Consider the following 15,006-nt stretch of genomic DNA (forward strand, 5'->3'; position numbering starts at 1 on the left):
CGAAACTACTCGTACTGTACTCCCCGACGACCGGACGGGAGTGCATAGCTAGCATCGCATACAAACAGGCGACGACTCGCTCCTGCCCGACATCATCAGGGCACTGCTGAGTGCATTAGACAGTTAGTTTACACACTAAAAGTGAGTAGATCTACTATGAGTCTCACCCAGTCAGTACATCCGATTAATTTTTTGAAGTAAATTGTCATGATATGATAAGCTTCCTTTTATTAAGGCAGACAATCCCGGAGTTTAGGGTTGCGCGTTGCAGCAATGATTTGTTGCGTTTGCTAGTACAGGTGAGAGTGCGTTAGTGGAGATGTAGCGCACTCGAGGGTATTTACAATTGTGAAACATGCACGAGGCGAAGCCGAGTGCATGTTGCACTAAGGTTACATTGTAAATACCCGAGAGTGAGCTGCATCTCCACTAACGTCACGAACTCAAACCTGTGTATTATTTGATTTATAAAGTGGGTCGAAAACTAACAGCATTTTTCATGTAACGTTACCTTTTTGTGGGTCAATACCAGTCAGCTACATGTAGCACTCACTCAAAAGTCAAGATGTCCGAATCGAGATGTCCGAAGATGTTCGTCCCAAACATTTACGCACGTCGCACTCGGAAATCCCGCACATATAAGTACTGTACGTAGGCCCCTATAGATTAGAGTATACGTGATGTATGCGGTATACGCCACATGTTATGCACATACAAGAAAGGCCGCCTGGCACGCGGCCCGAACTAGAAGTTGTTTACAGGATTGACAGCGTGTATAGTAGCGCGCGACGCACTTGTAACAACTGATTGAGTGTGCACTGCTAGTGTATCACATTGTGACGTCAGTGACTTTACGTTTTTTTGCACGGCCGTGCAGGATAGTATGAAAATAATGCACGCACACGTGACTCATTTCAGCGCTTCCAATTGGCTACATTCTTGAAACCATTTTATAAACTCGTCTAACATTAATAGATAACAAGAAAATAACTGCGACCAGCAGCCCCATACGCATAGCGTAATGGGGCTGCGGACTGTAGCATTCAGGATCGTGACTAGGTAGTATCGCGCCCAAATATCAACTTTAAATCGAAAAATTTATTCAATTTGAAGACTTTACCAGTAAAGTTGAAGTATTGACAACAGGGTTCGTGCAACGTTTGGTTCTGTCAATAGTACCTTTCTGTTCGAATCGATGACTTAATGTGACTCAGTCGAGAGAAACCTGGGAGAGCCACACTGAATTGACGGCCAGCACATGCGCACAAATTTCTAATCCATTGACTGGTCCATAAGATGTCTGTGCGCATGCGCTGGCCGTCAATTTAGTGTAGCTTTCCCAGGTTTCTCTTGACGGAGTCACATTAAGTCATCAATTTGAACAGAAAGGGACTATTGACAGAACCAAATGTTGCACGAACCCTGTTGTCAATACTTCAACTTCTCTGGTAAGTCTTCAAACTGAAGAAATTTTTCGATTTTAAGTTGATATTTATCCGCGATACTAGCTTGTCATGATCCTGAATGCTACAGTGCGCAGCCCCATTACGCTATGCGTATGGGGCTGCTGACCGCATTTAATGTTGCCATATACAGTTGTTTTGAAGGGGGCAAGTATAAAAGAAAATTTGAGATTGCCATTTTGTAAAAATGATCGCCTCATCATCATTCTGGACCTTACCTGGTCTGTGCCATTTATCCAGGGTGTCCAGCTAAAACTAAAGAATGAATGGAGCAAAGTAGAGAGCAGTTTTGGAAAAAAAAAAAAAAAAAGCATTTACCAGCCTTTCCCAAATAGCGGATGGCAGCCAAAGTCAAGTGAGTCTAGAAATCCATGCAAATAATGTAGAATGGTCTCGTAAAGGAGGGACTTAGTATACAAAATCTGGAGTGATCATATTTTAACCAACCTCTGCTTCCAATGATACAGAATCTGGAGAGATTTGCTTCACTGAGCCGGGAAGTAGAAGACCAGCCAAGAGAATGTCTCGGACGACAAAGACTGCCAAAGCTGCTAAAGATCTGACAAAGAAAGCGACTCAGGGGAATGTTATTAGGACCTACATCAGGGCAGGGCAGGCAGCTCCTGGCCCTCCACTAGGACCAGTCCTTGGACAGGTGAGAAAATCAGTTTGAAGTGGGCCTAAATGGCTCCTCTATCTCTCACCTCACACAATGCATGCTACCTGATGTACATGTATGTCCTTCATTAATCTTAATACACAGCTAACGAGTAATGTAAAGAAGACAACAAACAACCAGATGAGCAGTGTTTCTGTTGATGTAATGTTGTCTCATTGCTCTTAAAGTGGTATGAGGTAAATGAAGGGGTATCTGGGCTCTCTACATACCCCACACCACTCACACACTAATTTCATATCTTAAAAAAAAAAGATTTCAGGGACCCTCTTGGGGAAAAAAAAATTAGGTTGCCCTCCAAAATAATCAAAGGTAAATGCTTAAACAGAAGAGATGAAGAAAATGTCTGGTGCAAATCCATTTCTTTCATCTATCCAAACCCCCGCTTGGTGTAGCCACCCAGGAGTTGCTTACTCTGCATCCTATGATCTACACAAGAATTTGTGTATTTATCTTTTAATACAAACCTTTTCTTTTCACTTCTTTATACCTCCGCCCAAAGGATGCCGGAGGCATTAATTTTTTTTAATGACATGAGACATCCCTTTAGTTTTGCTGCTTTACTGATAGTTATTCTGATTTTCAAAATCATCAACAGATAAAACTGAGCCCAACCCAGTCATACACAATCGTGTACATATTTCACAAGAGGAAATGCTTGCTTGGAGTCTAACTGCCACTATCATTTGTAAATTAAAATCAACATCTTTCTTGACAAAATGATCACAGTGGAGGTGCCAGTGAAAATTCCTTAATGAATCCTTTGTTGTGTCAGTGAAATGGTAGTCAGTTTGCCGTATTTTTGTAGTCTACTCAAATGAAAGTTCCATTTTCTGATTCATTTCGTTTTCTTTCAGAGGGGTGTTGCCATAGGACAGTTTTGCAAGGATTTCAATGAGAAAACAAAACACATAAAGGAAGGGATTCCTTTGCCATCCAAGATATACATCAATGTGAGTATTTCCACTTTCTTCCTTTCCAAAAGTCTGCATAAAGTATTATACAGTTGTATAAAAGGAGGACATAGAATATATGATATCTACCAAACGATGATTTCATATGTAAATATCACATTCCTTTGCCATTTTTCCAAGTGTAAATGACACTCTGTTCTATCAGTTAAAAAAAAAAAAACAGAAGTCAAAAGGAGCCTGAGTTTTTGATCCTAGCAGAATCATCGTCAGAGGCAAAAAAACAAACAAACAATTTACTCCATTGGCTCGCCACTATTGGATAAGCAGTTTTCAGCAGCTTCTTTTTTCTTTTTTTTGTTGCTACAGTTAAGAAAAAAAAAATTATTGTGTCACCATGGGAATTTCATGTTCATTTCATGTAGCACTCCATTACATTACAGTATTCTGCCTGCAAACTGCAGATTTGCAACATAGACTAGTCAGGCAAAGAGAGATAAATGCTTGCAGTTGTCCCAGACCACATCACTGTAGCAATTTTTGGCGTTTTGTTGTATCACATTATTACTCAGAGTGGTAAAGGAAAGACCCAAAAAATCAACATGAACATCAGTTTTGTCTTTGCAACCATGTTCAAGTGAGTTTGTGTTTTTATTGTTTCACAGCCGGACAGAACCTATTCAATCAAATTCTCATCACCACCAATATCCTACTTCCTAAAGCAGGCTGCTGGTATGAAGAAAGGAGCACATTCTCCAGGTACCTTACTCCCCTTAACCCCCTCCCCCTCAACATTAGCATCTTGCTACTGTAAAAATGAATATTTTCTCGCTCATTTTACACAATTTGCATGAAAATAGAAGGATGCAATTTTTTTTCTTGCCCTATGTTCTACTACTTCATATTTTGATTCCACAGAATTACAAACATACAAAATTCATCTTAGCCAGCCCAGTGGGGAAAAAAAAAATTACTTGTGCTCAAATTTCCACTTTTGCAGTAGTTGTGTCATGCCCTGAGATAATTTTGTTGCCGCAATTAGCATCTTGTTGTCTATAAATGGGCAACACTGAAATTTACTGCAAATTATATATTGGAGAAAGATTAAATGGAACTGGTTGAATTATTTAGTCTGCTCAAATACAGAAATATACAGCTTTGAGAGAGAAAAAGAGACTGATCTTCTGAAATTTGCTGTCAATGTGTTTGGTGATTTTGGTGTTGTTTTGGTTTTTTTTTTGTTGTAGAGAATGCTTTTTTTGCAGGTGCCAATTCAGGCAAAGGTGTCTCTGACATCCTATTCTCTTGTATGAATCATAATCAAGAGAATGTTTTTGTGGCATAATTTATCAAAAAAAATCAGCGTGTTTAAAAAAAAGTAAAAATCTATAGATGAAGAGTACAGTATAATGAATGAACTAGTTTCCAAGATATGCATTTGAAAATCAAGTCAATCATAAGGTCAAATCAATCACAGTGTGCAATTTAGTCATTTTAGTTCAAGACTAGTAATTGCCATTTTGCTTATTATAAGTACCGGTACATGAGGCCAGTTGATGCATAAGAAGCACATGGATCACTATGGGAGGAGAGCAGTAGTGTGTATAAAGTGAGCATACTAATTCTTGGTCTGTTTTGACAGGCAAACAGGAATTTGGCATGCTGTCCCTGAAACACATCTACGAGATAGCCAAGATCAAGAGCCATGATGAGAGCTTGGAGGGGAAGCAGCTGGAGAACATCTGCAAGCTGACCGTTGGTTCAGCCCGCTCCATCGGCATCAAGGTTGTGCCACGACTGGAAGAGGAGGAGATGAGGACATTCATGGAGGACGTCGCAGAAACGCGGCGGGTGATCGAAGAGGAAATGGCCGCAGAAAAGGCGAACGCAAAGTGAAGACACTACACGTCATCCCCAGTGTGATGGTAACGTGGCTCCACCAGGTCCTCCACTCAGGAGAGCTGTTGCCAGGCAACCAGACTGACATGATGAGTGTTTAGAGAGCTGATCAACAATGCCTCCCCCCTCTTAGGGTTCAACTCAGGATTTGATATGAAGAACAAGTGTGGTGGTTTGTGAGCATCATTTGTTGCGCTTGCAAATGGTCTTTTTATATCAATGGCCTTGCAGGCTTGAGAGAGCTTCCCGTAATGACTAAAGGATATTGAATAATGCATCGGCCCATAGTGTTTGATGCTGCATCTCCTGAAAGGAAGGCTGTCATTTGGATTTGTTTTTAGTTTTGTGTGTTCTATTTTTTTTTGGGGGGGGGAGGGGGATTTATTGGTTTCTGTAACAGGCTTTCCAAAAAGAACTGATGCAATTAAAGAATTTGATTGAGAAATAATCTTTAGCCACAGTCACTATGGCAAAACTTCTCAAAATCTAACTTTGAGAACACTATATGAGGTTTGCTCGTCCAATCTTGATAAGTTCTCAAGGTTTGGGTCACTAGTGCACATGTACAACAAAGAAGAATGCTCATGCCGCCTGACAGCATATGAGCCCCCACAAACAGGGAGTGGACTGATCACATGACAGACTTGATGAAGTTTTAGCTGCGTGTGTTCAAACTGCAAAAACTTTGATAAGATATGCAGAGGTTCAGGAAATCTTCCTAGTCTGAGTCAAAAGTTTTGTCAGTGTGGCTGCGGCTTTTGATATTTGACTCTCTTCTGTCTTCACCATGACATGCTTTTGGTCTGATACATGAACAGTTATATTTTGTGAAATCATTCGTAAAAGTCAAATGAAGCATTTACTTGATTGCTTTTGTTTGGACAAGTGAAATTTATTTTGAGAGTACCAAGTAAAATGAATGACAACTTGCCTGATGAAAGTATGTGGTCTTTTACTTGAATGCCAAATAGAGCAAGTGGCAGGAATATCTGTGAGAAGAATGCACCAGGATGGGAGAAGGCTCAATGCAATTTTAAGTGATATCAAGTTGTTTGCATATATACAACTATACCAACAATGAATATATTGCTCCTGTGTATAATATGTGAGAAACTTGACACATTTATTTCTTCAAGGCTGCTGATAGATGTCCAAAGCATTAAAAAATGTATCAAAGAGTCAAACTCCAAATTCAACACTTTTCTTGTTTTAAATGTGAAAAGAAAAAAGGGAAGATACAAGTACTTTGTAATTTGTACAGGGTATTGTCTTTCTTTAGTCAGTGTGATTTCTTCATTCCTAATCAATTCCCAATACTTACTAAAGCATGCATAACAAATTTGCAGAAATACAGTACTTCTTACACATTTTGCACAATAATAGTATGAAGTTCTCTGCTCTCAGGGCCCCATTTTATCAACGATGTAATCTATTATAAATTTCCTCACCTCACAGGCTGCCATAGACTTACCATAGAAATCATCTATATACAGTACTCTCCGCGTAATCGGGTATCGCTTAAACGGGTACTCCGCTTAATTGGGTAGTAATGTAAAAATCAGTTCCAATGCACATTAAAATTACCTGATAATCGGGTTGCCTCTCCGCATAAATGGGTAAATAATTTCTTGTAGTCTAATTTCTACCCACATTTTATCGCAGATATAACACTTTAAGAAATCATGAATGTCTAATTTTCCTCGGCTAATCGCATTCTCTGCTTAATTTGCAAAGAAGACCGATCATTTGGGGAGTGATTTAACATGAAAGCACATGTACCAGTACCGACTTGCCACACGTAAACGAACATTGCACACGTAGCTGGCACTCACAATTGAATAGACAGACGGGAGTTAAACACACTTGCGCTCCTCCCTTGCTCCGCAACAACATTCACAATACGAGAAGTTTGCAACAAAAATCAGGTCATGCACCACCTCCATAATTTTGCTTTTCCCCAGTCACTTCTCGAAAAGTAACCCGACGTTCTACGTGACTATAGTGCACGCAAATAGACGTGTTCATTTCGGAAAACGCCTGCGTGTTAGCGAATAGTCTAGAGTCAAACAACAAAGTTTTCTGAGGACATATTTATTCATAAAAAGAGTGTAAATTATTGCTCGTGACTGAGCAAGTGTAAGGTATGTATAATGTGCCGTGCAAGCACGCGTGTTAAGCATACAGTGAAGGTGTTTGGTGCAGTGTACAATGCATGTACATACACATTGTGTGTGTCAATTATGAATAATATGTGTTCTTCTGTTAATCGGGTACTCCGCTTAATCGGGTAAGAAACACTCTGCCCGAGCCTACCCGATTATGCGGAGAGTACTGTACTGTAAAAGTGAAAATTTTCGTGGTGTTGAATTTTCGCGCATTTCGCGCAGCCAGAAACTAGTGCGAAGATAAAAGCACGCGGATATTTTTGCTTGCCATATGTTCCTTTGCGTGATGTCTTGATTCCACGGAATTAAAAACACGCGAAACTCTCCTTGCCCGGCCAAGTGCGAAAAATTAGTCGCGCGAAAATATCCACTTTACAGTAGTCAGTTATAACTTTTCATAAAACAGGGCCCAGATTGTGTAAATTTGTACACCCTTGTTAGTTAGAGCATCAATGGCTTTCTTGAATGCCTTGGGTACTTTTTCATTGTAAGACAGTTCCACAAAGAAAAGTTTCCAAGGTTATTAAAAGTGATAGCAACGTAAATTTGGGTAAGTTTTTATTTTTTTTTTTCCTTGGGACAGAGGCTATGCTATGCTGAGAAACATGATATAGAATTATGTATTGTTGGATCATGACATCGTTAGATTAGCCATTGGAGGAGTGGGCAGCATGGCAGGAAAGTGACGCAAGAGCAAAATATATGAACAGCTTGGAGTTGCTCTCAGGGTGAAAATTTTTTTCTTGACCTACTCAGGCAAAGATGGAGTGGCCTGACAACTTGGCTTGGTAATAAATATGTCTGGAGTACTCAAACAGGGAAACCTTGTTTAGTTGAGACCACTGAAATTTCCTGTATGGCCTGAATTCACAAAGGTGGTTTAAAGTTAAACCATCGTTTAAATTTAGACCATGGTCTAAACTAAGGGTGAAATAGGCGTACCTTTGACATACTCTTATCAATTATTATGTGTTGCTGGATGTCTATTGCCGTCCACGGTCTGTCAATCATATTTACCCAGAGGAAATTTGCATAAATCGTGGTCTAGATTTGAACCACCTTCGTGAATTCAGGCCATTATGTCTGGTATTTTGTTATATCAGGGATAAAAACAAAAGAATATGAAAGGAATGGAACCTGCAAAATAACATTGTTATATCAGGTATCTCACATGTCTGAACTTGTTGAATCAAGGCTCTACTATATTTAATTCTCATATTCACTAATAACCCTTTTTATGCTTTTATCACACAGAATTCTGTCAAAAATATTTTCATTTAATTTGGAATGTCACCAGTCACTGAGGGTTGCTATTACTGGTCAGTAGATAGAACATGTTCAGACTTTTTGTACATGTAGTCGCTTTACTTGCGAGGCAGGACTTTTGAATATTATGTGATGAATAATTTGCCTCATATTTGCCGCAGATATGAACGAAAAATAGAATTATGAGGAAGATTGTCCTCCTTGAATGTCAGGAAAGTGTATGCATCCAAAAAGTGCATTTCCTGGCTGTGTCTATGTGTCTTGCATATCTGTATGCTGAATGTGTGAATAAATTCAGCATGAATTGTGGCTTCCTTGAAAATCAAATGAGTTTTATGCAACCTACATGTAGCTGTGTGTGTCTGCATGTATGTGTATATGGTGTATATGTGTGTGTGTGTTTATCCTATGTATTTGTGTGATTGTGTGCATCTGTGCATGTGTTTATCCAATGCATGTGATTACCTGGATGCTACATGATAGTATGTTGTGTTGTGAGAGTGAACATTGATGGGCATCATGTTTTCCAAGATATGTATATGCAATACAATGGGACCTGATTATGTGAAGTCAGCAGAGGTGATGATGTCACCCAGATTTGTTTATGCATGAAATTGATTCTGGTGCATTATTTAACAACTTCATGAAAAAAAGAAAAAAAAATCTTTGCCAGGTTATTGCAATGCAAACATTTGTTGTTAAGGATACACTCTTTTGACTCCATGTCAGCAATAAAAGAACTTGAGAGAAGGTTTTGTGTGTAGGTCAAAGGAAGATTAGCAGAGCCATGATGTCATATCCTCATTTCATTGGTATGGTAATGCAGTTGCTAATAGTGTCACTCTCATAACAATTGAAAACTTTGAAATTCCACAACTTCCGGAACTTGTTAATTTATGGTCTGGTCATGATGAAACCTTACCCGTTCTATTGTCTGATTCTAATTTGTTTGATAAAGCCAGTTTGGACATGATGTAAAATTGAACTCTGCATGAAATGGGGTACTGCAATGTAGAACTGCTAATACATGTCACAGGGAGTATCATCAATCAAATTTACATAATCTTTGGAACATCACTGAAAGATATCACAAAAAGTTTAGTCTCAAGGACATTTGACTTTGATGCATCTGATCTCTGCTACATGTTTTGTTATATTCATCACAATCCAATGGCTGATGCTTTTTTGAACAATTCTCTCAAGTCACATGCAACTCTTTTGTACATTGGATATGTGCTGAATTCTATGTGATGTACTAACACCATGAGTTTCTGCAAGAGTGGTGAAAATTATTATGAAGAAGACAAGAGTAAGACAACAGAGTAAAGAGGTTGTTTGTTACGACCTCCAACATGCGTTCTCTGCCTGATCTGTCACGACTTGTCAAAATGCGTTAATTACATCACGCAAAATTATGTCTGCTTGCTGATTTCAAGGGTGAAATGCAGGAAAATCTCCTTTTGACGTTGGAAAATCCTTATTTGCAGCCTGTATCTACATCCCTCACAGAAACGCACTGTGAATGTGTTGGAAACATAAAGTTATCTTAGTATACCGTATGTCCCAAAGAAAATTACAACGGGAACCTCCGCAATGATATCTTTAAAAATAGGGAATCAATCCACATACAAATTCAGGGTATGAAACTATAACTCATTGCCCACATCTTACAGAAAGCCCCATTCGATTTGCTTCGATGGTCAAAGAGAAATTAGGAATTTTGTAAAGGATGTCAAGAATCTCTTCCCTCCAAGTTCTGTCTATTGTATTCACACACAAAAGCATCGAAGTGCTGAACTTGGAAGAATCAGACTCATGACATGTTTTACAACTTGTCACATTTCTCTGTGACCGCTTAACCAAATTGAATGGAGTTTTCGGCAAAATAGAGCTAATATTTTATATTTTAAGACCCCGAAGTAGCATTTAGACAGTTTAATCATTTTGGGTGTATTCAATTCGAAAATTTAATTGTAATTTTTTTGGGACATACTGTATATATCTACGGTTGGAAATAAGGAAGTGGGACAGAAATATTATATATATATATATATATATATATATATATATATATATATATATATATATATATATATATATATATTTGTAAATACTTAGAGCCCATAATTGTCCTCTTGTGTCATCAGGGCCCCGTTTTATAAAAGATAAAATCGATTTTAAATTTCCTTACCACACTGGCTGCCACAGACTTACAGTTGAAATCAACTATTATAATCAATTTCAACTCTTCATAAAACAGGGCCCAGGTCAATTTTCACTTGTTTGTCAATACCTCCACTGTCCACACTACATCACACTTACATAAGGAGATTTTTATCTCTACATTTTGTGTATGTGTGTGTGTGTGTGTGTGTGTGTGTGTGTGTGTGTGTGTGTATGTGTATGTGTGTTTAGGTATGTATGTGTGTGGGTGTGTGTTGTAAGTCCTCAAAAATGATGATGAAAATGCTAATCATGAAAACAATATGCTTTTGAACCATAATATATCTTGAAGGTTTATGATTGTTATTGTCATCGCATTGTCATAATGACTAAGGACCTACCAATCTGAAGACAATTATAAACGATGGAATAAAAAATGACAAAGATAAGATTTTTGGTAACATCTGTTTCAATAATTGTTAGATATTAAAACATCTTACTGATGTGAACATTGTAATCTTGCTCTCTTATCATGTCTGAATAGATGGTTATTTGTCAAACAATTGTTAGGCGGTATGCACATTCTGTAAATTCTCCAAATATACACACAAAAAGGTAAAACCCCTGCACCCCCAAAAGGTAGTGTACATTTTGAGCAAATAGGTTTATTGCAAAATAGCTTGGCAGGGGTATTAATTTTCTACACTTACTGACTAACTTATGAATAAAAATGAAGGTGATCTGTTGAGTCATGCATGGATAAATACACATTTTAGGACAAGTTCACCCAATAAAATGTGTGAATTGAGTGAATGCAGTAATATTAGTAGAACACACCACTGAAAGTTTGAGGAAAACTGGACAATTCGTTCCAAATTTACGAATTTTTACAAGTTTTTGTGCAGCTATTGCTGATTGAGATGACTTGTAGTTTGTGATGTCACATAATATGTACAACAAGATAACGAAAGTATAGAGAAAATTCCTCAAAATGTCATATATCATGAAATTCACACATTCCCTCCACTTGTTACTGAGACGCCAATATTGTTCTCCCTACTTTCTGAAAGAGGTAAAGTCAATTGCTCCTCTCAATTTGCTAGAAATATGAAGATATGTTGAATTCTCCGAGTATTTTCTTTTCAAAAGTTACATCAGTCATTTTTAGGTGTGATTGAAACATTCCGTTTCTGGTGAATGTTAAGTGCTGTTTTTTTTTTTTTTTTTTTTTCATTCATCTTTTGAGCCCCTTAAAACATTAACATCACGTAATCAGCACTGTCTTCTTGTTCCATCTTAACAGTGTGCTCACTCAACCACAACACAATGGCTCCCTCTTGTGTTCATACAACGTGCTGTTACAAGTTGGTAACCATTATCTGATGTCGATTCTCTTGATAAACTGAATCGATTTTGTAGTCATAAGGGTTGAACAACATCAGTGGCGGATCCAAAGGGGGGCGCAAACAGAATTCCTGGATCCGCCCCTGAACATAGACATTTTGCCCCAAAATTGAGCTCACCCAACTAACTGTAAGAAATCTTGAAAAGTGTCGGGATAGTAGGCCTACTCAACTGTTGTGAGCGGGTCAAAGTGTAGATGACAAAACAACAACTTAAACATGCACCAAAAACAGAATATTTCACAGACCCCCATATAGGGGGTACGTTTTTGGTGTATTTATGATAGCTGTGTGATATTGGGGCTATATTAAGTACAGTTATTGGGATGTTTGAATTCAATGAGGCACAATGTTTGTGTAGATTATTTTATGATCCAGTATTCCGTTTAATTCAATTTGAAACATACAGACTATCAACTATAGAACGGAAAATGTTCAGAATTTCTGTTGATTTAAACTCGCTGTTGACCGAGCGAGAAAGCCGACACAAGCACAAGCGCTGTTTACGTTCCACATTCCATATCGACGTTAGATAACCCTGTAACTCGATCAGCGGTCCGCGCTGTGCAATGCCTATGAAGCGGCGACCGCTCAACCATTATGGAAGGGAAGTCAAGCTCAATTCACAAATCTAGCTTTCATTCGTGCATCGCAACCCCCAAAAAGGAGGACTATGTCAGGAGCATGCTGAGAGGTACATGTTTTCGTGACAGGATAATCTCAATAACACGCCATGTGGCTCTTTGCTTCACAGCCAGCAGTACACGGCAGAACCCCAGCGAATAAACACACGACGTTTCCGTCAAGTATGCTTGACACAAATATTTCCGCCATTTTTTTTTCTCTCTCTCTTCTTTCATCATGCCAACCTGTTTTTTCCCCTATCTCGAGAAATCGACGCGTTATTGCTGCCGAGTTGACTCCAATGTACTAGCTTCCAATTGCATTTGCATAATTGCTCACTGTATCGGCAAAAAATACAACTTCATTCCACATGAGCTCATCCATAGGAACAGTACAAGCTGCAATAAAGGCAACGGACTTGCATGCTTGGCAGCGCCCTTTCTTGGGCACATGTTCTGTTATCTTTCAAGAACCTCGCTCGAAATACCATACACAGAAAACAATGCAGAGTGTAACGTTCGGAGAGAGAAGAAAAAAAAAAGACAAATCAAATCAATCAAACAGTGCTGTAGCATTAGACCTAACAGCAGACGTTTATGACTACATGGAAAAAACAAGCCAAGGTATGTGCGTTCACTCAATTGTGACAATGGTGTGAGGAGAATGTGTTTGTCTTATGTTGTTTTGCGTCAAAACGTAATTATGTAAAAATGACTACACCTCGAGTCCTGCCACATGTTGGTTTGGTTTAAGTGTGTGTGCGTGCGTATGTGTGTGTGTGTGTGTGTGTGTGTGTGTGTGTGTGTTTATGTGTGATCGTGTGCATAGAACACTGCATTAAATTGCTGTGAAATTGCAACCATATTTTTGTTTTCCTAAACTGATTCTTTGCAGATGATGCATATACTCATGAGTATTCTGGATATTGTCACATCAGCTGACTTTCTCCACCCCCCCCCCTTCTCTCTCTCTCTCTCTCTCTCTCTCTCTCTCTTCCTGTCTTCATTCCTGGTATGTAATCTCTTCTATTCATTATCCCAGTTTATGATGTTCGGTTATAAGTACAAAATATCATGTATGCATCTTCAGATAATTCTGTTGTTATAATGATCGTGATGATTGATATCATTAACAATGACCATAGTTTATTGAGGTTATGACTTTTTATGGTTATATTACGGTAAAATTAAGAATGACTCTAAAGCTTATGGTGGTATTGATCATTTTTATAAGAAATATAATTTTCCTGGTTGGAAAAGAAACAATAAGAACTTTCATTGCCAAAATAAGGTATAAAGCACGCCAACTCTCGACGACACTGACGCAGGATTCCAAATAGTTCAATAATTCAAAATATTTATTGAACCCGCCATGAATACGATTTAAATATAAAAAGATAAACTGTACAGTTTGTATTCCAGAATGGTTGTCCATTACGAGAAAGTAAAATATTTTGCTGTACGCTTGCGTAGGAAAGTGTAAACATGAATACATCCATTTACTATACATTGCAGGTTGAGCCAAGAAAGAGAATGGTGTTCTGCAGATCACACAATCAATGTTATCTAGTCATACTAGCAGAGATGCAGCTGAGCGGGTAAATCGCCTACTAATATTGTAAGCGCAACAAAATGAGAGAGTTATAATTATGATCAATCGTATAATAACATAGACAAAAAGATGCGTTGTTTGAAATCGTCATTCTAATCCGCCGATTAAATGGCATTGAACAAACATTTTCAAGTGACGGCTCATATTCGAGTCTTGAATATCTGACCGGCTTCAAAATAACAAAAATGAAAAAAAAAGTAACAAACAGAACAAATATCCATTTCAATCCCAGTGACTATACATGATACATTGCTCATTTGTTCAGCGAGGATGTGTGTGATGATTGTATGTGAGTGCGTCCCTGTCCATGTTTCCTGAGATTACAATATAGTAGCAATAAAGAAATGCGTACCAGATTTTGAATTGTATATGTCAACCTGCATCTTCCATGAATTCATAGCCCTTACGATTCGATTTCTTCGGGAATAAGTCATGAGCATGATGAATGCTCACAACTTGTCAACTTATTTGGCTTCTGAGATCTATATCCCGATTCTACATCCAAATTTTGGAGGCAATGACCTCTCCAGTACCTTTTTTTTTTCCCCGCCTCATATCAGCGAAATAAGGTCTCGTGTGAACTTCCAAGTTAGTGATTACATTGTGACAGGGCAAAGAATCCGATGAAATATATGCTTTCATGATCTTTGATGTCAAGTTTCTGGGGCAACACAAGTAAGGATATTTGTGATCGATTTTTTTATTCAATTTAATTCAATTATGGTTTATTTGTTTGTTTGTTTGTTTGTTTGTTTGTTTGTTTTTTCTGACGAACTCAAATGATCTCACATGCCGCTACCTCATGGTTTTGTGACACGGTCTTAT

The 15,006-nt window shown here is 38.3% G+C and overlaps 1 protein-coding gene across 1 annotated transcript; it reads left to right on the forward strand.

Moving 5' to 3' along the window:
* Positions 1-1,936: 1,936 nt before the first annotated feature.
* Positions 1,937-5,300, forward strand: LOC139737203 (large ribosomal subunit protein uL11m-like). The gene is made up of 4 exons (XM_071647880.1): positions 1,937-2,118; positions 2,997-3,092; positions 3,716-3,809; positions 4,693-5,300. The coding sequence occupies exons 1-4, from the start codon at positions 1,984-1,986 to the stop codon at positions 4,944-4,946; spliced, it is 579 nt and encodes a 192-aa protein (XP_071503981.1). The 5' UTR covers positions 1,937-1,983; the 3' UTR covers positions 4,947-5,300.
* Positions 5,301-15,006: the final 9,706 nt, after the last annotated feature.

This window comes from Diadema antillarum, unplaced genomic scaffold (genome assembly GCF_040938485.1).
Source record: "Diadema antillarum isolate AM-2024a unplaced genomic scaffold, OU_Dant_1.0 seq00000685_RagTag, whole genome shotgun sequence".
Classification (NCBI taxonomy): domain Eukaryota; kingdom Metazoa; phylum Echinodermata; class Echinoidea; order Diadematoida; family Diadematidae; genus Diadema; species Diadema antillarum.